The sequence below is a fragment of the Cornus florida genome, unplaced genomic scaffold, assembly GCF_030987335.1.
Source record: "Cornus florida cultivar Cherokee Brave unplaced genomic scaffold, ASM3098733v1 CherokeeBrave_3.0.0_Hap2_Chr06, whole genome shotgun sequence".
Lineage (NCBI taxonomy): Eukaryota > Viridiplantae > Streptophyta > Magnoliopsida > Cornales > Cornaceae > Cornus > Cornus florida.
The window spans coordinates 92498977-92526657 of record NW_026775576.1 but is presented as its reverse complement, the minus strand read 5'-3'; the positions used below and the strand labels follow the sequence as shown (position 1 = coordinate 92526657).

Genomic DNA, 27681 nt, shown 5'->3' with positions numbered 1-27681 from the left:
GATATATGTTGATGTATGATTTATTATGTTGATATATATTAATACATGATGATGTATGTATAATTGTGAATGGATGATGATGTGTGTTTGGGTCATGGATGAAGTTTATAGGTATATAGAATGTAATTTTATTTTTGGATGAATGTAATTAAGGCTTTGTTTTAGCCGTTTGAAAATTCAATGATGTAATTTAATTTTTTCCATTGTATTTCAAATTGTAAGTATTTATTAAAGCCATGTGATATTCATCAAAGGATGCTATGAAGCTTCAAGAGGGTCTGAAAGGGTTAAATTATGCTTCAGTAATTTTCTGGAATTTTTCTGAATTTTTCAGGAATTTTTTTAGGCTTAATTTAATTTTCTGGGATTTTTTCAGGATTTTTTGGAATTTTTTTGGCGTTTTTCCGGTGGCCGGAGCTTCGCCTGCGGCGAGAAGAGGTGTCGGAGGTGGCCCGGATCAGGTGTGGCAGCGGGTAGGTGAGCCTGGCGCGTGTTCCACATGCGCCAGGAGTGGGCTGGTTAATGGGCAAGCTGGCGCGTGGATCTCACGCGCCAGCTAAGGAGGTATGATCCTCCACGCGCGTGAGGCGCGTGGAGGCGCGTCCCACGCTCCCCAAGCCCGTGTCGGCGCGTGAGGGCGCGTGGGAGCCCGTGCCGGCGCGTGAGGGCGCGTGGGAGCGCGTGCTGAGTATTGCAGCCTATCCTAGGCGCGTGCCAGTGCGTGTGGGGTCCTCCGGGCTCGTTCCAAGTGGCATTTTGCTTCTCCTGACGCGTACAAGTTTCCTATGGGTGTTTACAGACAGTTGAAGGACGCCCGTACAACAAGAATAGTTTTTAAATGTTAAAAGCTGAATCCATTGGCCATTTATATTGCTTCTGTCTATTGTTTGATGCATGGAATAATTTAATGCTTATTATAATTGTTCATGCATTGGATCCATGATTTTTAATTAAATGGCTTAATTTATATTAATTAAATTATGAAGATAAATTGGATTAGATTGCTAATTAATTTGAGAGCATTTATTGGGAAACAGAAAAATTATTTTTGTAAATTATTTTTTACCTTAAATTAAAGATTAGTGAATCATTTAAAATCTATATATTTTCTAAATTTAATTGAATTAAAATCAAGGCGTTTTGCATGCATTAAATCATGAATTGAAAACCCTAGTTTTATATTATTAAAAATTGAATGGGAGCGGGGATTTTTTATACATTACCCCATGGCCTTCGTAATAATAACCATTATGATTAGATCTTTAAAAATAAGGCTCCACGCATGATTTAAAGAGTCTAGATTACAAGAATGGTTGTCTCACGAAAATATATTTATTAAATAACCATTATAGTTAGATCTTTAAAATAAGGCCCTACGCATGATTTAAAGAGTCTAAGCTATTAATGGCAATATATTTAATATTTGTTTTTCTGTTGGAGCATTAATTATGTTATACACTCAATCTAAAATCAATAGTATTAGCTTCCCAACGGAGTGGTCTATACTAGGTGATTTTAGAAAGGCTAAATCTAATCGGGAATTATTTCATATTTAGATAAGGCATTGTCTAAAGAGATATGAAAATAATGAGTTATTCTCGTCAATAAGTAATAATGAATTCCGCCAACCGGATAAGTTATTGGCATATTGATTGTCCGATTTTTCATGCAATGTGGTTAAGGGACCCACAATTAATTAATTATTTTATACTTGCATGGTTATTATTATTCACTTTATTTATTGTATGAATGTTTTTATTTCCAGATTTATCATGACTAGTCCATTCAGTCCACTTGCAAACATACTAAAAGAAAATCAATTAACTGGACCTAATTATATCGATTGGAAAAGGCAACTAGATATTATACTCACATATAAGGGGTTGAATTATATGCTTACTACTCCTAGACCTTCTCCACCTTTGCCTGAGGATCCTCCTGAGGAGCATGAAGTATTTAAGAAATGGAATAAAGCAGATGAGATGACTAGGTGCTACGTTCTTGCTTCACTCTCGAATGTACTCCAAAGTCAACATCTTCAATATCTCACTTCTGCAGACATCATGCTTAACCTTAAGGAAATGTTTGGGCAAATTGGTAAGAGCGCACGCTAAAATGCTATGACAAATTTGATGACCATTAAGATAGTCCAAGGTACTTCAGTTCGGGAACATGCTTTAAAAATGATTGGTTTTTTAAATGAACTGGAGATCCTTGGATGCAACTTGGATGGTGAACTTCAGGTTGACATGATTATCGCTTCATTGCCAGACTCATTTAACTCTTTTAGGGTTAATTATTATATGAATAAGCTTGAGTACACACTCGCTGAACTATTGAATGAGTTGGTAACCTTTGAAGGGATAAACAAAAGCAAGGGTGCATCTATCAACTACACTCAGTCTGCTGGACCATTCACTTCTAGGCCCAAGAGGAGGGGCAAGAAAAAGAAGAAGGATGGTGCCAAAACTGTGGTTGTGCCAAACAAAGTAATCCAAAAGGATAAGGGAAAGAAGAAAGTGCGGGTTGAAGGTGAAGGAAACTGCTTCCATTGCGGTCAACCGGGGCACTGGAAACCAAACTGCCCAATACTTCGCACACAAGGCAAAGGAAAAGGTATATTGATTGTTGAGGCATGTAATGTGGTTGAATCTATAGATTCCTGGTGCATAGATTCTGGAGCCGCTAATCATATTTGCAATTCATTGCAGGGATTCCAGGAGTCCAGAAGCCTCAATGAAGGAGAGATATACTTGCATATGGGATCTAATGCCAAGGTGGAAGCTAAAGCAATGGGAGTGGTTCATATGCAGTTTGATAGTGGGAGGAGTCTTATTTTAGAAGATTGTCTTTATGCGCCAAATGTTAGGCACAATTTAATTTCAGTTTCTTCGTTGGTTTGCAAAAATTATATTTTTACTTTTGAAAAAAATGTTTTAATTAAATTAAATGGTTGTGTTATAACTTCTGGTGCATTGAAAGATAATCTATATGTTTTAACTCCTAGCTCATATCAAATGCAAAATTATGAATTAAATGCAACTTCATCTAGATTGAATGTTAAAAGAAAAGCAGTTTCTCCAAACTCATTGTATCATTGGCATCTACGATTGGGTCACATCAATCAAAATAGGATTCAAAGGTTGGTTAAAGAATGTTTATTACCTTGTGAGGCAGAGGAGCCTATGCCAACTTGTGAATTCTGTATTGAAGGAAAGATGAATCGAAGGGCTTACTCAGCCAAAGGATATAGAGCCAAAGAACAATTAGAGTTGGTGCACACAGACGTGTGTGGTCCAATGAACACCAAAGCGAGAGAAGGGTTTGAGTACTTCATCACTTTCATTGATGATTATTCACGTTTTGGATATATTTACCTAATGCGACACAAGTCAGAAGCTTATGGAAAATTCCGTGAGTTTCAGGCAGAAGTGGAGCGTAAATTAGGTAAACTTATCAAAACACTTCGATCTGATCGAGGAGGTGAATACCTCTTAGGGGAGTTCAAGGATCATATGGTCAATGAGGGTAATGTGCGCCAGTTATCCGCACCTGACTGCCCTCAACAGAATGGAGTGGCAGAAAGGAGAAACAGAACTTTACTTAACATGGTTAGATCTATGATGAGTTTTACTACATTACCTCTATCATTTTGGGGATTAGCCTTAAAATCAGCGATGTATATTTTGAACTGTGTTCCATCCAAGTCTGTTTCAGGAACGCCATATGAGCTGTGGTTTGGACGTAAACCTAGTTTAAATCACATGCATATATGGGGGTGTCCAGCACACGTGCGAAAGAAACAGGCAGACAAGTTGGAAGCAAGATCAGATGCATGCTTGTTTGTTGGCTATCCTAAGGGCACTAGAGGTGGATTATTTTATGATCCTGGGGACAATAAGGTTATTGTCAGCACTCATGCTGTTTACCTGGAGGAGGATTATATTATGAACTACAGACCTAGTAGCCAGATAGTGTTAGAGGAGATAGTTGGCACGTCAGATATACCCCTGTGGACACAACTAATATAAATACTGAGAATGATGAGACACAAGAAGTCCCTGTTGAATTACTATCATCTAGTACATCGATTCCTGCACCAGTCCTTCGGCGTAGTGGGAGGACTATCATCCAACCCGAAAAACTCATACTTTTGGGTGAGGTCTATGAGGCCGTCCCCGATAAGCATGAGTCGGACCCAGTAAGCTATGCGGAAGCGTTGACCGATATAGATGCAAATTGTTGGAAAGATGCCATGAGATCAGAGTTGGAATCGATGTATTCTAACAAAGTCTGGGATATTGTAGAACTTCCTAGTGGGGTTCAGCCCATTGATTGTAAGTGGATCTACAAACGAAAGAGAGGAATGGATGGGAATGTTGAGACATTCAAAGCTAGACTGGTTGCCAAAGGCTTCACTCAACGTGAAGGTATTGATTATGAGGATACATTCTCACCAGTTGCAATGCTTAAATCTATTCGCATTCTTTTGGCCATTAGTGCTTATTATGACTATGAGATATGGCAGATGGATGTTAAGACGGCATTTTTAAATGGCCATCTTGAACAAGACATCTACATGAGGCAACCAGACGGTTTCGTAGTTAAAGGTCGTGAGGACTGTGTATGTAAGTTGAATAGGTCTATTTATGGACTTAAGCAAACTTCACGCATATGGAACATTTGTTTTGATCAGGCAGTCAAATTATTTGGCTTTGAACAAAACGTGTTTGAACCTTGCGTTTACAAGAAAAAACAGGGTAATGTCATCATGATTCTCGTTTTATATGTTGATGACATCTTGCTCATTGGTAATGATGTAGAAGCATTGTCATCAGTTAAAAGGTGGTTGTTCAATAAATTTGAGATGAAAGATCTTGGAGAAGCAAGCTATATTCTTGGGATCAAGCTTATGCGAGATCGGGTTAAAAAGAAAATAGGCTTGTCTCAAGAGTCTTACATTGACAAAGTTCTGATCAGGTTTGGAATGGAAAACTCTAAGAAAGGGTTTTTGCCATTTAGACATGGGTTGGCTCTTTCTAATGACCAGCCTCCCAAGACTGATAAGGAAATTGAGCAAATGAGGCGGGTACCATACGTTTCGGCAGTTGGTAGTCTCATGTATTCCATGGTCTGTACCAGACCGGACATCTGCTACTCTGTAGGGATTGTCAGTAGATATCAGTCCAATCCTGGACTTGATCATTGGTCAGCTGTGAAGAATATCTTAAAATACCTTAGAAGAACTAAGAATCTAATGCTCATTTATGGAGGTGATGATTTGGTTCCAGTCGGATATACGGATTCTGATTTTCAATCAGATCATGATGCCAGGAGATCTACATCTGGATATGTGTTCAAGTTCAATGGAGGGGCAGTTAGTTGGAAGAGTGTCAAGCAGGGTTGTACTGCTGACTCAACCATGGAAGCAGAATACATTGTAGCCTCTGAGGCAGCAAAAGAAGCTGTTTGGTTGAGAAACTTTCTAATTGAACTGGAGGTTGTGGAGCACATAGATCGGCCTATAACGCTTCATTGCGACAATAGTGCAGCTATAGCCCAAACCAAGGACCCAAAATTTCATAAAGGAACAAGACACATTCAGAGGAAACATCATGTGGTTCGTGATATAGTAAAGTGAGGAGATATACTTGTGGCTAAGATTGCATCGGAACATAACCTTGCTGATCCATTCACAAAGGCTTTACCGATCAAGATGTTTGATCGTCATATGGAGAACATGGGAGTTAGATGTGAGTTGAATTGGCTATAAGTGCAAGTGGGAGCTGTTAGGATATATGTGCCCTAGCATATCAAATTCTAATTTTGGATTGTAAAAGTCATGGTTTCTTATTTGGATATTATTATTAAAGCATTATATAATTGGTGAATGGAATGTATTATTTTTCGATTCTTTATGGAATTGATGGTGTCTGCTTGATTACAAAATATATTTATATATGTATGTAATGACAATTAATACTATGATATAAATTAGTAATCATAAATGGTTTAAAGTCGGTAATTATGGATGGACATTTAATTAGTTAAGACTTAAACTGAGTTCACGATAGATTGAAATATATTGCGAGAGCTGTCGTATGTAATTGCTCTCTATCACAGTCATGACTTTTGACTCTCAAGCATGAGAGAAGTATAGACTCTTTTATTAATTAATAATTACTTTGATTTGTTCGGCGGATACCTCGGGATCCTTAGATCGACACTTTGGGTAGTTATGTAATTAATAATTAGAGGTCTATATTCTCAATATTTGCATCAGTGCTATTTGTATTTATTTTGTTTTGATTATGGTTGATCACAAATTAAATTCGAAGGCCTTCGTATGTTTTAGACAAATGTTTTCTATATATATTTATTTAATAAATTATTATTATTTTTTGTCAAATAAATATTTTATTGTGATCGAGCCGGAAATAATCAAAGGTAACAAAATAATTATATTAATTATGTTGTCGGATTGATGGCTTTAATTATCCAATAAATAATTAAGCATAGAAGGGGTCAAAGTGCAACATTGACTTAGAGGTTATTTACTATTTAATTGGAGTGCAATTAATTTCTTTTAGTGGAGTAGAAATTAATTTATGAATTAATTGAATTGGGTCCATGGTTTAATGGACCGGATCAATTATTAATTTATAGGAGCCAAGAAAATAGTAAGCCCAAAAGGATTCTCACCAATAGCCCAAGTTGATATTGGAGTCATGTTAGGATTGAGAAAGTTGAATTAGAGATAGAGAATGATTTATTATTTCCTTATTCTTATTTTTATTTTGCCTATATATATATGAGTTCATGTATATTTTAGGGGTGACTTGGAGAACAAGAAAAAGGAATACACTTTTTCTCTCTAGATTGTAGGGTTTTGTTTTCTCTTCTAAAGGAGGCTATCACCAGCCTAGATTCCAAGGTCATTCATCAAGGCATATTGGTGATTCCTAAAGGGAAGATAATAATCAAACGGAAGGAAAAAGGATCTTGCTAAAGGGATCTACAATAAGTGAGAACATTCACTTTAGAAGAAAGTTCAAAAGGTTTACTCAGACCTTTGATGTAAGTATTCAATCTGTTTATTGAATTATGCATCATCTTTTAATTTATCTTTGCATAAAACTTGTCTCTGTGTGATGAATCAAGATCCGTGATTGCAAATCCCTCAAAAGTTTTAAAAATTTGCACGTTTCCCAACAATATATATATATATAGTCACCCCAGAGTATACTAACGTTGGTAGGGATTCGAAAATAAATCTTTAAAATTTCACTTTCGAACTACACTCAATGGTGCATGTATAAGGTTGAAACACGTGCTCTTATATATATATATATATATATATATATATATATATAGTCCAACTAAGCGCAAGATAGATCATGATTTCATAAAGATTGTAAACTCTGGTATAATTAGGCCAAAATGTCAACACATTTTTTCATTTCGGGTAAAATTTGAACCATCATTACAAATTTTGTCAAAACCAACATGGTAGTGTGGCCTAGTTCTATTTGGGTTATAAGATAAATTAGGCGGTACAGAACATGATTTGTTCATTCAATTACTCAATCACCCTTCTCAGATCGCGTCAAATTTTCATTTTATATACTACCCATTTTATATTAAATAATTAGAAGTCTAATTAATTTAATGAGAGGACTACGTGGTTAATTGCAATCCTTACAAGTTTTAAATAGAGAACTATAATTAATTAAACTGTACATTGTACAAAGGTTGGTGATTGTGGCACATGTTAAAAAAAAAATTAAAATTATACTTCTTTAACAACATGTGTCGAGAATCTTTCTCGTTCATTGTTACTTTCTTTATTGGGCTGTCTCATCAACTTCAACTCTCTCTATTTGTTGGTGATAATCTATTAGGGTTAGGTTTCATTCTACTATTGCATGTGACCTTTTCTATTTGATTTTTCGAAAGCATGTGCTATACATAATTTATGTTTGTATATAAAAAAATTTTTAAAAATGAAAGGAGAAATGGAGAATTATTGTATGTGACGCATGCCAAGCTTGAAGGCACGATTGAATTTACTATTTTTGAGACAAAATGGAAGTTGTTCGGGCCTTTAAATATAGTTATTATTTTAAACAATATGATTTTTAAGTCTATCATTTAAAGTAAGTGATTTGTTTTGACGATAACCTTTTTATATTTTGTATGCTTAGTTAATTAAAAGTTGTTAGTCAAGTGAACTATTTTGATAAATCGAATTAAGTATCACTATTTTTATTTTAATTAAGTCTCTCATATAATTTGTATGTGCGGTTTAATTTAATGCAATATGTCTGATGCTTCTATCAAGAAATATATATATATATATATATATATATATATATATATATATAATGAAGTGAGAGACTAAAAGCACAAAAGGTTGAGGAAGTATGTGGACAGCAATCTCACAGCTGCAGTACCCAAACTAGGTGGCCTTCACCGATCTAATTAAGGGCGTAAGCAATGTCGACAGTCTTCATGCAAAATATTTCATGATTCAATGTCCTGAAAATTTATTGACCAATGATTCTATTTAATTGATTGACGATCTTATAAATTAAAATTGTAATATTAATATTCGTTTGTTTGGATGTAAAATATTTTTTAATATTTAATTGTTGTAAAATATTTGCGAAGAAAAAAAAAAATTAAATCTAACAAATATAACTTACTAATCAATTTTCAACAAATTATTTTACATATTCCGTTCGATGGACTCAACTCCAACTTTGACCTAGACCTCTGTCGAATAAATACAATATATATATATATATATATATATATATATATATATATATATATTTTACTTTTAAAAAAAACGACAAAAAAAAAAAAAAAACTATATATATAGACATGAACAATATGCAGCAATAATTACCGAAAACAATAGGTCCCATTTCATTTCCTGGGATGCATATGATTAAACGATGTATTATTAAGATAACGCTGCCAGCTAAGAAAACAATCAGAAATGCTGACAAAAACATATGCAGTGAACACAAAGAGAGATACATAATTGGTGTAAAGTTTACATGTTGAAAATTTGACGAAAGATCTTATTATACAAAATTTAGAGATTACAAGTTTTAACTCAAATTCTCACTTTCTTCTTCACTCTAATCCTCTATGAAATGAGTTTTTAATGTTATGTCATGTCATACTACAAATACTAAATACAAGTTACTCTAAGATTCAGATCCACAACCTACAAAAGAAAATGAGAGAAAAAAATAGTTCGTAATGCGCCCAAAGCATGAGCAAAATTTGGACCATAACTTCACAAAAATTTACATGGATCCACCAAAAGTTTTCATGTCATAGGTAAATTCTATTAGCCTAACCAATTAGCCACAAAGCCCCTCAAGTAAAAAGGGATGAACATTAATTTTGAATTATATATATATATATATATATATATATATATTGATCACATCAATAATTATACATGTTTGAAGTTGACAATGAAAAGATGGGGGAGTAAAAGTGAGCTAATATTTTGTAAAATTATTGCAAATGGGTGGAAGACATCATCAAGCTATTTAGGACAAAAATTTGACTCTCCCATTACCAGTTAATTTTATTACATGACATGTACCACACAATCTGTCGTTATGATTTTCATTTTTGCTACAAAATTTCTGTATCCTCTATCATTTGCATTTGAGAACCACCACACAGACACATAGGTGTGTGTGAGTGTGTGTGAGAGAGAGAGAGAGGATGGTGTGAATGTGGATGAGAATTGAATGGATGAAGACGAAATGTCAAATCCCAGTTGTAGCTAGCTTTTTCATTTGTGGCAAAGGACGGCTGGAAGTGGGTTCATGTCGTTGATGAACTTCACATGGTTCGTGTCTGATTGTTACTTTCAACCCCATCATTCTGAAACATGTGCGTTTGGTGGATTTGCTTTTTCTATATTAGGCAATATACATAGTACCATTTTTAGAGTCAATATATATATATGTTTGGGGATACTATTAAAAAACACAGAGAGAACTGCCATGCATGCTTCTAAAATTGCTAGCTCGCTCTCATTTGTATGCGACGCGTTTGACAAAATCTTCCACCAATACCATATCTTTGATCTTATCCATTAAATATATCTCATTTCTGGAATAAAAATATATTTATTTTACTAAAATTTAATTAATAGTTATATGTCACAATTTAATTAATAGTAATATCATCATATTATTTTACACTCTTAACGTATTCTCAACAATTTTGACGTTGTGTGAATGAAACTGTCCACATGAAAATTACCGATTATTATTATTATTTTTTTAAAAAAAACACTTTAATACTTGATATCAAAGTACCAAGTATGGAATCTGAAAAAAAAAAAAAAAAAAAAAAAAAAAAAAACACTTAAAAAGACACTTTAATGCTGTCAGCATGAGAAATAGAGTGGTTAGAGTAAAAGCAAAGAGATAAATAATGACTAAGATAGAGAAAGCTAAAATTTAATTATTGAAAAATGATTTACCCAAAAACAGAGCAAATTGTTTGACAGATAAATAATAGAAAAGAATGTCAGACAATGACCTTTGTGCAGATTTCAATAGAGTAATAAGCATGGGACAATCAAGTATTAGCAGGAGAAATTATTAGGTGGTTATTAGTCGGAGTGGTTACGGATCGGATCGAATTAAACATCAATATTAATTCAATCTACTTTTAATGGATTAAATAAATTTTAATTCGTCACCAATCCGTGGAATAACGGATCTAAACGGCGAATTGGAATTTTTTCTAAATTGTTCAATATCATTTATTTTTTAATCACAGCCCACTAAATAAAATTTTAATTTATCGCTATTAATTCATATATTTAAATGATCATTAACTAATTAAATTAACTAATACATTCTTTGAATATATATATATATATATATATATATATATATAAATCTCACGAATCGGATTGAATTTTAACAGTCCAATCTGTGATCCGATCCGTGAGTTACGGATTCAATTTTTTTGAATTCGCCACCAATTCGTGGGTGTACCAATTCGATCCGATTGGCACAGATGTGATTGAATCGGATCGGATTCGCGGATTTACGAATTATTTATCCACCCCTAATTATTAGATTGTCTGGATCATGTGGTGTAGGTTAATTACAGCAGCTTTATTTTACCTTTTAATTTGTGTGAATTATGATTGTCCGGAATCACACGATCCCAAATCATTTAATAATTTCTCATATTAACATATCTCAAGATAAGAGTGCCTATTGTCACGGGCCTAGAGATTTGGTGTTGCGACACCAAGGCGTTACTTCAGCTCGCGCAAATGCCCTGGTCAGCCACCACGACCTGCCCTCCCAATGATACACGCTGACTGGTTTCGGCCTGCCATGGCCTCGTCAGGGGAACGGCTCCAGCTCCCGACTAGTTTGTGTAGGGATGGCCAACTCCCTTCTTCATAGTCAAGTCCACGACCAGCGACAAGCTCCTCGCACTCAACCGAGTCGACCTGCCTGAACTCTGAAAAGTTACCATCTTATGGTCCTGCACGCCCATTCCTTGGAACCATTCCCAGTCAAACTCTGCTCTTTGCCAATCAGCATGCGTGTCTTCCATACTCCAAGCGTCTTAGGAATCACTTCGTGACATTCTCTCCAACCCAAATCCTGTGACGCCCTCGTCGCAGTGCGGCGCTTCACTACTGCGTCCACTCCCTTCCAAAGTATGCTTCCAAGTGGTATGCTTGCCTTCCCACCATCGCTTCCTTGTGCAGCTCCCTGCACTGCACTCGCCCAATGATAGGCCTCGAACCAAGGGGACGTCCACTTATTAAGGACGTGACTCTTCTCCGTCATGCCGCCTCCGCGACATCCCAAGCAAGCAAGGGCCTCCTGCCGACTTGATGCTCGCCCTTCACTACGGTTTGCATCACCTAAGGAGCTTACACAAACCTTGGTGAGCGGGGCCCTCCGGCCCTCTAGTGCGCAACTTCAACGGACGCTTCTTCCTGGGCAGATGGAGGCTCTCCCCCCCCCCCAGCTGCATTGATTCCTCTTTATCGACGCAACTTCAGTGCACCGTCTTCGTTCTCTGACCCCTCCCGGATCGACGAGGGAGCACCTGTCGTGCTTACGCCAAATTCTGCTCTGATACCATTTGTCACGGGCCTAGATATTTGGTACAGCGGCACGGCCCGTGCGATACCAAGGCGTTACTTCAGCTCGCGCAAACGCCTTGGTCAGCCACTACAACCTGCTCTCCCAATGATACATGCTGACTGGTTTCGGCCTGCCATGGTCTCGTCAAGGGAACGGCTCCAGCTCCCGACCAGTTTATGCAGGGATGGCCAACTCCCTTCTTCATAGTCAAGTCTACGACCAGCGACAAGCTCCTTGCACTCAACCGAGTCGACTTGCCTGAACTCTGAAAAAGTACCATCCTATGGTCCTGCACGCCCCTTCCCTGAAACTATTCCCAGTTAAACTCTGCTCTTTGCCAACCAGCATGCGTGTCTTCCATACTCCAAGCGTCTTAGGAATCACTTCGTGACACTATGCTACATACAACTACAGGCATCTATAATCCCATTTTATGATATCATTTTGAGTAACGACTCTTTATTAAACCAGTCAAAGAATACTTGGACTCGCATAACCAAACCTAGAGTTTATTTGTACTCCAACCCTATGGTAGATAGGGTTGGAGACCTAATGTGACTCCCTTTGTACATGATTCCACATTACCTGGGAAAGACGAAGTTCTATTATGCAATGCGTTTTAAAGCCGTGGTAACTGTGAATTTATCAAAACTCCGAAGTTAAGCGTGCTTAATCTAGAATAAAACTAGAATGGGTGACCCCCTAAAAAGTCTCTAGTCTGAAAGAGCCAAAAACAGACAATATTGTGTCTAAATATGGTAAGAGTTGTTACACCTAATATCTTAATTGGCAAAGAATACTCTCACACACACAAATAAACATATATAATTATATAAACACGTGTATATAATTATCGATTGTCAAAGTTGAGAATGAATTTATGTTATGTGTATATAAATACATATATTTATGTATTTCAAGCATTTGGTGAAAAAATGCTTCCAACTTTGCATAGTTACTATGGATTGGATAATTCAAATATTATCATAAATAGATTCTCTCAACCATCAAACCGAAAGAAAACAACATTGCAAATTTGTAATATGTTAAAGAACGATAAGTAAGTCTTGTTATTCAAATTGAAGTTGTTTCAGATCACTGGCTATGTGCCAAGAAAGAGGAGACAATTTGGAGTTAGTTTGTATATATATACACACACACACACACAACCGATTTAACATTACTCAACAAGAACATTTAGAATGATAATCCATCCAAACAATCCTAATTCTGATAAGAATTGGTTTAAATAATACTTTAAATTTGTCTATGCTTAACAGAATAAGAATATGTTACATTTAAATATGTAACCATTAAGAATAGGTGTGCCAATGAATACGTGTCAGCTTTTAAATTAACATTAAAGATTTTAACACTGATTTGGTACAGACTCACTTCCACGACAGTTGTGACTATGATATTAGCGATTAAGTCATGCATGAGTCATGACATATGCAGTGACGTAAACACAAATGGAAATAAGTGTTTATTCAGATATATTATAAGAACTCATCAAAGACAAAATAATAATAATAATAATAATAAATAAATAAATAATTAGAATTTTTGTAAGAGCTTAGGATTGTCTTTCTTATCTTTTGTAATATATTTAAAACTCGACAGAGCAATAGACAAAGACACACACTGTCCATGTTTTCTTTTGATCGTGCATGTCACTGTTAAAAAAGGACTCCAATGAAAAAACATCGGACTCCACATTTTAACTTTAGTCTTTTGCGTGAGAGCAGCTGTTTCTTGCTTTGGATCCAGATTCTTTTCCGTGCGGGGATTCGATCGTGTTCGTTGGTGCAAAAAAATGGTACCATTTCTTTTTGTACAAGATTCAATTCTGTTCAACGTTACATTAAAACAGTATCATTTTGATACACCGACACAAAACCCTATTGAGCTCCGCAAGGAGGGAATCCTCTTCCCCTTTCTATTTATTCATTAATAATTTTCCTTTTAGTGCTACAATATTTAATTCTGATTTATTCCCCCAAAAATTTTCTTATTTATATATGCATGTATGGATGTGAGTACCCATTCAATCATACAAGTATAGGCCATAAATGGAGTGGATCAATGTGAAATAAGACTGTTGAATTGAATATCGAGTTAAACTGATCCATTTAGTGACGGGGTAAAACACGTATTTTTAAAAAAGTTTATAGTTGACCCGATTTTAAATTCAAATATAAAATTAAGGTATGGACCCATTGAAGTTTATTTCGGATTGGAACAGATGGAGCCTATCACAATCTATTTTCATTTTTTTTTTTTTTCTTTGAATGGTTATCCCAATCCGTTTACAGGGCCTAAGAAAATGATGTTAGTTATAAACATTAACCACCCCCAACTACTCCTTAGTACAGAAAAACACATGCGTACACATACAACCAACCCCACTCCTAAGTAATTAATAGAGTTAGAGAATATTTTTGCCATTTGTATTGAAATTAATATGCAAAATGAAGACATTCTTTTGGTTTCTTAAGTGAGAATAATCTTATTCATTATTATTATTTTTTTATTGACAAAAAAACTCACAAGCTCAGTTTTTTTTTTTGAAAATTCAAACTCTCATCTCGTCATCCACTTTAAAAGGTAGAAGAGATACGACTTGATCACAAGACTCTTAATACTTGCATTTTAAGTTGATTTGATTGAATTAATTGTTTACTTATTTTGCATACATATCAAATAATTTGCTTGATAGCACATGGGAAGAACAGTATAAATAGTTACAATTTATAAACTTTAGAGAATTAAGAAAGAAGAAATACATGATACTCTCCTATTTTCAACTACTGTTTGTGGATTCTTGCTCTAACCACCCAAAAAGTCACACCAATTAAATATCGCAGCAAAAGTAAGAAAAAGTTATTAAAAAAATCTACAAAAAAATATGATGCCATAAAATTGGTTTAAAAAATTGCAAAATACCCCTCTACTATATATATGCGGCAATAAACGCTCAATTTACCAAAAGTTACAAAGTTAACCCCCAGCATACAAAAATTGTGTCAAAGTGGTAGGGTTTAACACACCTGACACATGGGTGTGATGATTGTTTTGACAAAGTACACTTATAAATGAGAAGTTGAGCAATATTTTCATCAAAACAATCAATCCTCGAGTCACATGCATTGCACCCAGTCACTTCAACATAATTTTTGATATGCCAAAAGAGGTTACTTTGCAACTTTCGATAAATCAAGGGTGTTTATTGCTGCAGAAAATATCAAAAAAGGTATTTTTGTAACTTTTTAATAGCACAAGGGAGTTTAGTGCAATTTGACCCAAAAAATAGAAAAAAGATGATTGATAAACTTACATAGATAGCTTATATGGATCAATGAGAAGGTGGTATGCTGTCATATTAATGAGAAAAATCAAACTTCTAAGCTTCCACACAAACACATCCCACAAAAATTAAAACAAAAAGTTCTTTCAACATTCAAACAATATCCCAAAGATTCTAAAATGATAAAAGTAGAAGGAATCAAAGAACAGTACACTAAGAGAGAGAGCTATGGTGGGGACTTTGAGAGCCATGCATCTTCTTCTTCTTTTTTTCTTTTTTTTTTTCACTAAACTGATACAAGATAAGAACATCTCCGACAGTATGTTAAAATACTCTTTTGTGTAAAATATATACGGTCACGTATGATGTATAAATTTTTTTTATCTCCAGCAATCTGTTAAGATACACTGCCACGTCACCAATGTGTAAAATTGTTGTGTATTTTACACTACCTTTTCACATTGCCATATTAGCATATTTCATTTCTTCTCCCTCTTTTTTATTACATTAACGAATCAACCCTATATTAAGTAGGTTTATAAAAATTATGTAAGGTTTAGGCATGATTGGGGGATATATTTTTATATAAAAGATATAAAACAACCGTTGGAGCTATAAATAAATAATCTAAATTTTTTGTATAAATCTATTATAACACATCAGATTTACACAAAAAAAAAAAAAATACACAATGGTTAGGGATGCTCTAAGTTCAAGGAGGTGGGACTCTAATAAATTGTATACCTAAAATATTTCTTTCATGAACAACCATAAAACAAGAAGTGGAAGAATCAAGAAAAGTGACAATTAATCAATTAAGGAGCTGTTGCATTTAAGTAAAAAGTAACATAGCCCCAGCATGCCATTGGCTCATGTGGTGAAGTCTGATCCTCTGTAGTACAACACACGTACAGTACTGCAGCAAATAGTCACTCACACGTGTGAGTGATCAATTAGAAAGATGAATACCTAACCAAGAAAAAGCCACTTGTTCCCATTTACTTCAGAATAACAGCTCTCAGACTAATGAAAAGAAAGGCAAGAGATGTTTCCAAACAGTTTAAAATTTTGTTATACTAGTCAAGAAACTCCACTTGATTGAGCGCAGAGTGGGGTTAGAGACCTCAAATTACAAAAGTAATAAAAATCCAATCCCACTTTCCTCACACATATGATATGACCAGTTTTATGTCACAGGCAATACATGTATGGCAATGAAATGTCACCGGATGGATCACTAAATAAAGTAAAAAGAAAGCAGAAGGAAAAAAGAAATGGGATCCATATGACTAGCATCCAATATTAGAGGCCACTGGCACTCGGACCACTTCCACAACATGAATCAAGTAGATGACCGATAGTAAGTTCTAGATAATATGAACTACTAATAGTTTATTGGAAAGATCTACCATTCCTTCTAGTGGTTTTATTGCTATGCTATATATATATATATATTGCTTATATATATAAATTGCTTGTCCACATCTTACCACAGATTCTGCATGTGTGAAATAAGTTGAAAGCACAAGTACAGTTTTCTCCATCACATAATCACTGCCATACATGTCGGCCACCACTGATGGTGAGTATGGCAATCTATTCCATGTTCAGGAAAAAAAAAAAAAAAAAAAAAAAAAAAAAAAAAAAAAAATGACCTAATTGAATTGAATAGATGGTCTGCCATATAAAAAAAGGTAACATGTAGTATGCATCAGAATCATATTATGATAAACAACACACTGCCCCATGGTTCAAAAATTGTACTCACTATTCCAAGTTTTTATTTTTATTTTTAATCCTCATTCCAAGGTGCGAACAACTCAGCTAAGTCCATGATTATATAATATGTATACACATGCATACATACATATATAAAAGGCTATTGGCAAGTGTCAGTGGCCTTTTCCAATGGGGTTACTCCAAAATCATATAATTATTAGTATATTAATACTTGTCGCCCATGGTTTGATCTAATTGATCACCAAACAATGTAGGGCCAGCCTCTCAATTCTTAAAGAAATGACTCAATTAGTGCTCTAGAAAAAATACAAGTTTGAATGCATATGAGCAAATCTAAGTCTTTCCCCATTGTATTCTTTTGTCATAAGTTGTAAATTTGATACTATATGTGATCATTAGCTCCCATTTTCTCCCGCGGTCCCTTTCTGATGACAGATTTGCACCATCATCTGAAATTTAGATGAATAAGATTGAAGTGAATGGTGAATAGCGTATGAACAACTCAAAACAAACAAGTCATGTGTGAACGGTATATCCATCCACAACTTCAAAAAAGCAACACAAATCAGATTCTATGGATGATGCCTCATCCAACACCAACCAAGGGAATATCCATCCACAACTTCTAAAAAAAATCTTTGCCTGCTGATGTATCCAAAACCAGTATGTTAACGAAGTGCGCACGGTTATTTCTCATTTGGAATTAAAGTGAGACTTATAAGATGTTTTACAAAAGCATGTGTGAATGATAAATTGAAATTTGTGTAACAAAAACATGTTTTAACAATGCATCCAACTAACATATAAGATTCTGAGATTGAAGTAAAAAGGTGCATATGAAAGAAAGCTTCAACGATAAGTTGCATATTGAATAAGCTATATCTATTGGGAGGATCTTCCCTTCTCAGCAAGGTGATAAGGTCACTTCTCAAAAACCTACTGAACCAATATTTTATTGTGAACTAAATTCAGAAAGTACAAGAATTAATTGTATTTCTTCTTTCCAGTTGCAAAATTGTAAGTGATACCTGCCGTATGTAGGAATTACTTCAGGACAGAATTTTGATCAAATAACATGATCAGAACAGTTGATAATAAATTCTAAAATATCACTGAAGCAATTTCAGAAACCAAAGTTGAACAAAATATCAAACACACTTCCATAATACTCCAATCATACAGAATTTAAGTGCACCTGGATGCTGGGACCAGTAGCTTTGTGTGTGATAAGACTTTCTTGATGCTCTAATCACAGTAACTCAGTGGGGTTACGTCACCTGAAGCCACCAATGTGTATGAACTTAACCCAGCTTTCCTGCGAAAAAAAAAGTACAATACATACTCAATTATGTATGCATGACGCATTTGTGGTCATACGTGACACAATAAAGCATTTCTCGATATTATAAAGCAGCTAGTTTTGTCCTAAGAAAATTTTGTCACTATGCTAAATGGGTACAACGTCACATCTGGTTCCTGACTAGGATCACTAAAATGCAATTTTCTTGTAATAGATATCAGATAAGCTACCCTGCTGTTGTCATTTGAATGTGAAATCCACACTTCTACATGCTTATCCATATTCACTAGCAAACAGCATACCATCTTTCATTGAGTTGGTATTTAACAAATATATTTACCATCAACAGAGACAAAAAAATCCTCAAAAACAATTCTCTTCGAGAAGATGAGAACTAAATGAAATTACCCAGAAGCATCATATTCAGATGAATTTTTTTTTTTTACCTATATTCAGATGATTTGGATGTTAAACAAAAATCAGGAAAGAACAATTATTTCCTGTAAAAGTAAGGAAACGTATGGACCAAAAACAAAAATGTCACACTACACTGCAGATGTGAAACAAGGCAAATAGTTTGAAGGTTTTGGAATCATAACCATACATTCAAGTAAAAATGGCATATTATTACTGTTGTTCTTTATCACTAGGAACTTTCAAAATGTTATGTTTAAATTTTGTCACCAAAGAAACTATTTTCAAGAATATGCAATGTTAACAGGAACATGCTCTTTAAAATAACATCTGAATACTCAGTTTGGTTCATGGATTTAGTGACTGGAAGTAAAAGGAAAAGGAAAGGAAATGTAAAAGAAAACGAAGAGAGAGAGAGAGAGAGAGAGAGAGAGAGAGAGATTTCTCTGTGGTTCACTCTCTTGCTAAATATAATTAGAAATTAAAGTTTCTTAAGCAGGGTGATAATTAGGGGGAAAAGGAAAAGGAAAAGGAAATTGACATGTAAAATAAAAAAATTCTACCTTGATATTTTGTATTTCTTTCTTGCAAAACAAAAACAAATCAACTGTACATACATAAGCATAATACTACTGTTGTTTGGGGGGGGGGGGGGGGGGGGGGCGCTGTAAATACGTAAGCATGGTTAATTTGCACGTGATAATATGATTTTTCAGTAGATCATTGATAATTGTGGTCCCACAATAGGATTAATCCCTCATTTAGTTTGGAAAGTCTTTGCCTTCCAAAAAACCTGTCCCCCACTAAAATTAATAATAAATCTTCACTGGCTGATGGATATTCAGCTTGGTATAATGATTAGTTTCTTTATTTAGTTATGTCAAATCAAATTCTCAAAAATAAAATTTAACGACTCCAAAGTACACAGGTTTTGACTAGTTTCATGTTCAGCTTGATGTGACGCTTATTATTTATTGAACTGTGCAAAATCAAATTCTTAAAAGATATTCTAACAACTCCAAACCAAAGATTTTGACACGAGTAAACCAACCGAATTCTAATTAAGACCCAAATCTAGAAAGAAGAATCAGCTACCTCATTTGATTAAATATACCATGCAAAATTAGAGAGAGAAACAAAAATAGAGAGCGCCTTGAAAGAGCAAACTAAATTAGCATAGCACTGTCCATTTTTGTGGTGAAAAAACATGCACCAAAACATAAATAACTTCATTAAATAGTTTGAGAACACCTACAGAGCATACATAAAATTTATCTTTCCGATACATTAATTTCAGATCATGTGAGAAAAAGCAAACAAAAAAATATAAATCTGAGACCTGCCTCAGAAGCGAAAACCACCGAAATCTCATGTGCTGATGAAGGATATGGGCTCTTCTGGTGTAACAAGCCAAGATAAAACTGATGCTCTCACTAGGTGAAAGGGGAAGTTAAAGCCCCTTGGTGCTGAATCCATACAACCCTTAGAGGCTAAGTCAAGAAATGTATATATTGAATGGCACATCAACTATTATAATTTCAATATCTCACCACAAAGAAGGAAATATCAAGAGTTACAAAGTTTGAGTGGCACATCAACTATTCTTCATTTTGTATCCTTATCATGTAATTGTCTAAGGAAATATCAAGAGTAACAAAGTTTTAGCATATTTTTCAATTAATCACCAAGAGACTGTTAATTTTAGATAAGATGACTTTTTGGGCAATGGTACATAACACCCAATGTAATGATTCACAACTCATAACTCAGCCCAACAAAGCCTTTTCCCAACTATTTGAGGTTAGTTCCATGAATCATGTTTTGTCAGTATCTCAGTCAAACCACCTGCTATTTTATATTTCCTAACTTCACCTTCCTAACATTACCTCAACTCAGACCACATAACTCTTCTTAATATTGTTTTATTGGTCTTCATTGCACATGAGGTCTTTATAAAGAGTTTAGAGACCCAAAGAGATTAGGTTTGAACGAGATTTCATTTAATTTGGAAACTGATTTTTCGAAGTCCCAATTGATCAAGATAAGTGCCAATCAACCAACACATGGCCAGTGACAATCGATTGATTAATCGATTGATCAATCGAAGTGCATGTCCTTATAGAAATAAATTTTTCAATAAGGAAAGTTCCAGAAACACATTTATTCATTCTGAAAAAATTTTGATGCATTAAACATGAAATTCTAAAAAAGGACTAACTAAACGACTGCTCATGATTTGAACACTAATCAGTGAGTGCATATAACCACCTTTTTGCCTTGGTCGTAGCTTTAACTTTCAATTCTGCCCTTAAACTGAGGTAACATGATTAAACTAATGAACTTCTGAAAATTCTAACGAAGAGCTAAAATAAAAACATTCAGACTCCAAGTTTTGAATGAAAATTTTCAACATAAAAGTCCTATCGAACTAACAATATCCCCCTTTGACAATTTCATGATAGAACTTAATAAATAGAACAATAATTTAAATTAAAAATAAAAAGACTCAAACTTTAATAAAATTTAAGTATCTTGAAGACATCATCACTTAGATATAAGCTGCAAAACGTAGACACACTACACCTGCGCAGTATATCAGTTGAAAAACATATAATCACCAAATCAAATAAGATTTTAACAATTAAAACATAGTTTGTTATTCAATATCAAGCAATATGATTGCACTCCTTAATTTATGCATAAAATAATCAAAAGCAAATAAATTTAGAGCATAAATATCATAAGTCTTGGACTTTGCCTTTTGTCTAGGGGTGCAAGTTGGGCGGGCCCAACCCAGCCTGGTCCCAACCCAAACTCAACCAGAAGTTGGGTTGGGTTGGGCTGGCCCGATTTCAACTCATAGCTGGGCTCCCAAGTAACCCAAGCCCAACAATTTCGGGCCGGACGGTTTGACCCGTTCAACCTTCTTTTCCTTTTTTTTTTGAAGACATTAATTTTTTTATGCTTCCAACTCTAATTTTATTTTTATTAATGCAACCAAAATAAAACGTATCTTATTTTGTTTTAGATATAAAAATAAAAAACTTTTTTTTCTTTTTATTTGTTATTAAATAAAACTTAATTTCAAAATTTTCCCAAAAAAACCATAAAACAAACTTATACATGTACAAGCAGCCTGAGATCAAACCAAAAGATTTTAAACAAAAGGTAAGAGAGAGAGAAAAGCCCTACAACATTGGAATCAAAAAAGTCGTTCTTTCTTGGTAGTTGGTACATGAAACAAGTAAATTATTTAGGATTGCAATTAATCATGTATTTATAGACATACATGATTTAGGATTGCAATCAATCATGTATTTATAGGAAACATGGAAACATATATAGACATATACATAAAAGAACAAATCTGTTTATTTAGGATTGCAATCAATCATGTATTTATAATTTTATAATAAGAACAACTATGGAGCTTAGGGTTTTTAGAAAACGATGCACGCTACCAATTGTTTGATAAGATCATTCAACGGTTAAGATTAGGAAGGTGCAAAAAAAAAAAAAATTAAAAATATATATATTTCGGGTTGAACCCGAGACCAACCCAAACTTTGCTGGGTTTTGAGAAAACCCAACCTGAATTGGGCCCAATTTGCGAATCTAAAAGCCCAAGTCCCTGGCTAGTTTCAGGTTGACCCGCCCAAATTGCACCCCTACTTTTGTCCCTCCTTTTTTCACAAAATTGATTAAATTAAAATGATTATGAGAACACAATTAACATGCACTTAAATAGATATTGCATTAAAAACTTGAAATCAAAGTACCAAAATCAAAATTTTGCTCCAACTAAGTCCTATTCGCCACACAAAAAATAGGAAGACGAAGAAGTTGCTCCAACTATGTTCTTAATCAAAATTAGGTGTATAAGCTGAACAAAATGTTTTGTCACATTGTTTGCAACCAAAGAAGATGAAGATGAATTACAGTGAAGACACGCCAAACACTCGCGAAAGATTAATCTCATAGTTAGGTCAAAAATCAGATGAGACCTTAGTGGACATAGGAATCAAGATTGGATTAATTCATTAGATATTGGACCTCCTATGACCTACATTTGACATACAGTGTCCCACAGCTAACATATTAAAATTGCAATCTTCAACTGCACAACAATGCGTATCCAAAGTCAATCATCAACTAGCCATAGGATATGTCTTAATATATGAATTGCGAAACACAAGTTATTCATTTGAATCTCTCAACAAGGTCAATTGGTATATTAAGTAGTTGCCCAGGGAAGAATTCATTGATTGATGCCAAGGTAAATTTATGTGAAGCGTTAATAACATGACCAAAATATCCATAAAAGTAATGTAGCTTGTAAATTATGCACGATATTGACACACCTGCAGTCGAGTTTTCGTACTAAATTTAAGTAACACATTTAGGCTTAAAGCTCATAAAATCTCACTGCAACCTATAAGCCTATTCAGATACTAGCAAGGTAGGTTCTTCCAAGAATAAAAATCACTGTTTGAGCTAAATCCAGTAAGAATGCCATCTAAGAACCAAACATGCCTATATAATAAAGTTGAGACACAAATCTTTAGTGAAAATTGCTGCTATATATTTTACTGCACATTTTGTATCTTCTGATGAATACGTATATATCATCTCAGCTCCTTCTGGTAAAGCTAAACTGAGTATCATCACATTTTAATCTCTTTTAACAGTGGAACAAGCAACATTGACTTTATTAGCATTCCCGGTTTTCTTCTCTCAGCCCTCATTTTTCTTCTCCTTTTTCTGTTACTCATTTGCATTATAATGCACCAATTAATCTGTTTGTCAAGTACAACTATTCCAAACTATACTACTTTGTAAACAATACTCCACATCTTTCAATTTCGTACCGAAGAAGTGCTATATTGTCTGAACCTAGTGAAATCAGGGAATCAGACCAGTTAGGTTAATGAGGAGACCTAGACAGACTGGTCTTGCTCAAATGGCTCTAAATTTATGATCACCGAACAAGTAGTTTCTGACATGATACAATCATTTGGTCAATGAAATACAGGAATGATGTTATGATACTTGGACTTAGTGTTTAGCACGTGTAACAAAGTTATAAAATACTGAAAAATAGACTATAAGTCTAATAGATGTATAACTGTCTATGCATCAATTCTAACACCTACAAAACCAACAGCAGTCCATCCAAAAAGGCCACTTTGGAAGGTACTCTCAAGGAAAGCCACTGGGCGTCACACTTGCCACTTCTCGAGCACAACCATACTCCATTTATCTGATGCTACAACATTCATAATGATTCTAAGGAAGTCTCCCACCTCCCACCTTCTTGGTCTTCCAATTCTGACAGTCTTCCAATGATAAAAAAATTTTTTTTGGGAAGTTAAAGCAATGAGAAGGGCATGCCATGTCATTGGTATGCCTTCGCAATGAAAATCCACCATGCACGGACCTATTCAAGACCCAGTGGGGAAATTGTCCCCACTGGCATTTTTTTTTTTTTTGAATTATATACCTACTTTTTTTCCTTTTTTTAGATTACATAACCTATGAAATTTTAATACTGACCCATTGAAATTACAGAAAACCCCACAGTTGTCCCCACACGATGGTTTGAATTTTTTTATCTTCGTGTTGTTAAAGGCCACCTCCTCTCACATAATTTTCTGGGTCTGTCCTGAAATCCACCATACATCAACTATACAATTAAATTGGTCCCATAATCAAATAAAAACTGCTCTCCACAACCTAATTTGTTATATTTCTATTGGTAGTGATATGCCGGGCACACCCTATACCTACTCCACAAGTTACCACTAGCAGGGGCTCGAATTCTCAACCTCTGTTTGAGAGGGAGAGATGATGTCACCTGGGCTAGTGACCCGGTGGTAGTCCCAAATGAAATCGAGTAATTGACAACAGAAATCTAATTGAATCTGAGAATAAAGCCTTCAAAGGCCTCCTCAGCATACCAATATCTTAAGACAAAATATTACACCCTTCCTATTTCGCGCATTGTATATGATATGATTGGATGTGTGTGTGAAGGGCATGCTATGAAATCAAGGAATCACCAAAACGATTCGTAACATTTCATAATGCATTGCACATATTTGATCGTAAAGAGACACATTTACCAAATAATTATAAGTTCATCAATGGTATAGAGGACGGCAAGCGTACCTTGTCTTTCAAAAGGCTGTTTTCCGCCAACAAACTGTGTGCCAGACTGTGCGTGCGCGTGTGAGAGACAAAGGGAGAGGGACGCTCGAGGTTCAAAGTTTTGCTCCTCCTAATAGACAATTTCGCCTTTACATCAAATTTTGCCCTAATTTTGATATAATGGGAGGAAAAAAAGAAATAAAAATAATAATTTTTTTTTTATAAAAAAATACTGTAGTAACTAGTGCTTACTTTCAGACATCTTTGGTTGACGAGTGAAAGTGAAAAAAAGATACTCTTCTGTTTAAAAAACAAATGTTATATTTAGAGAATAGTAACTTTCACAAATTCAAATGTCATGGAAGGAGTAATAAACTGAAATTGGTAAGGATAGTGCAGAGAAAAATAAATTGTTTTATTCGATAAATGATAAGAGCAAAATTGAAATTCATTAGTTATAAATAACAGGGACAAGTTATGTAATTATTAACTCTTTTATTATTAATGAAAAAAATAAAAACTTTTTTATTACAGTAATTTTTTTTTTCTTTTCTATTCACTTCTAGAAGAAAAATGTTTTTTTTTTGTTTTTTGTAAAGGCTGAAAGACTAGTCACTATTTTAGTTCGGGTACATATTGTACTTGATCGAAAAGAAAAAAATAAAAATCAACTAAACGAATTTGCAATGGTGCAGTGAAATATCAAATAAAATGATGACGTAATGATTGTATTGAATAAATATTAGGTATGTTGATTTTTTAATACACAAAATTATTTTTTAATATACAAAAATAAAAACCATAATGTTTTTTTAGTTATATATATATTTTTAAGTTGAAGTATGTAACATTAATTATTTTGAAAAAGAAAAAGAGAATCATAAAAAAATTATGTTCTTGTTGAATGTTCCCTTGAATTCCTTCCTAGGCCCTTGACATATTGGGTCTGGCTTGGATTTTCAAACCAGGGCCCAAATTTTAACGGCCCAAGTTTGGCTGAGCCGCCCCAAAATAGTCACGCTTCAATGTTTCTTGGAGTATAGTGGGTTTAGGCCTTTGGCCCAAGCCTAATTTAGTGGCGCTTTCATTTTCTTTATTCTCTACAAGTGTATCTCTATTCATTGGGAAGCGTAACGTTCCATTTTTGTATGTCAAACTCTCTCATACAAAAATCAATAACAAACTTGCAACATCTTTGTTGAAATTGGTCCAACCTGCCTACCCGTTTACCCAAATGGTGAAAATCCTAATAATGATATGAACACCTTTGTTTGAGCGATTGGAAAATTGGCGTGACTCTAAATCAAAAATTAAATTTGCTCCGATAACATTTGTCACGGGCTGGTCACTTCTAATTTGAGCTAAAAATTTGACCTATTAAGTAGTGTTAACACTCATCGATTTGATATAGAACAATAACTTATGACACCTAATATTGCAGAGTTATTGTCCCACATAGAGGGATAGAATGGGACATAGAGGGATAGAATGAGTCTAGTATTTAAAAAAATAAATATATAGACAACATCATCTTCAATTTGTTATTGGATATCACACCAAGCATACTAACCGTCAAACCTAGACACAAAACATGCTGAACCTAAACATAGACCATGGACTTGATTAGGCTCTGTTTCTTTCTATGTAAATGTCCTTTTATTTTTTGGTGTTTGGCTCAAATGTTGCAAAATATTTTTCAGCACTAATAAAAATAGTGAGCCACAAGAGCACTGAGTAACAAGCGTAATCCCTAATCCTTAAAGTGCGCCCACCACTTTCTCATCTGTTAATTGGAAAACACCAGTTAACTGTGATTCTTAAAAACATTTTACCAATTCTAAAATATGACAAAATATTGAAAGAAAAAATAAATAAATAATCTGAAAATTATTTTACGCCCAGAGACAGACTAATCTTTATTATAGTCAGTGAATTTAACAAGCTTTAACTATACCAAACCAACATTACAAATTCACAATCTATATTAAGATAAGATCGTTAAATCAACATGCCATATACATAGTACACAAAAATTGACTTATTTTGATATTCCATTAATGAATTACACAAGTTTCACAATTCTATATAATGTACATTCAAGACATTAATTGTATATCCCTTTAAAGTCGACCGATACAATTGGACAACAATATTGATTAAAAACCTCCATCCCTGAAAACCAAAACAAGCTTGTGAAAATTGAAGAAGTCTCTACCTTTTGTTGAAAGGACTAATCTTGATAACCAGACCGGGGAAAACATCGTCCGGGTCATGGATATGCGGATTCTCTTCCACAATATAAGGATCGCCACATTTCTCACCAATGGTTTGCAGAGTCTCTCCTTCCCGAACCACGTAAATCTCGTCGCATGCCTTGTTGTCCATCATCATCATCATGTCATTCTGCAGCATCTCTACGTCGAATTCGCTTTCGATGGGCTGACAACAATTCAGCACCAGCATTAATGCCAAGAGCAAGGCACAGTACCAAGAGATTGTCTCGGCCAACACAGTTGCTGAGTGTACACGAGGCATGATATTAGATAGTTTGGTCCTGTGTGTTTGGTGTTTTTAAAGGTTAGTCCAAAGGGTATGTTGTAAGGTTTGTA

General features: G+C 34.5%; 1 protein-coding gene and 1 long non-coding RNA gene across 2 annotated transcripts; both read right to left on the bottom strand.

Moving 5' to 3' along the window:
• Positions 1-17089: 17089 nt before the first annotated feature.
• On the bottom strand, positions 17090-25212 carry LOC132312918 (uncharacterized). Its single transcript, XR_009483349.1, has 3 exons — positions 25094-25212; positions 18407-18526; positions 17090-17660 (listed from the first exon to the last, which is right to left on the bottom strand). It is a non-coding gene; the product is annotated as an uncharacterized LOC132312918 (long non-coding RNA).
• A 1876-nt stretch (positions 25213-27088) lies between these two features.
• LOC132315029 (uncharacterized) lies at positions 27089-27681 on the bottom strand. The gene has a single exon (XM_059813791.1). It carries the CDS (start codon positions 27605-27607, stop codon positions 27284-27286), a length of 324 nt encoding a protein of 107 aa, XP_059669774.1. The 5' UTR covers positions 27608-27681; the 3' UTR covers positions 27089-27283.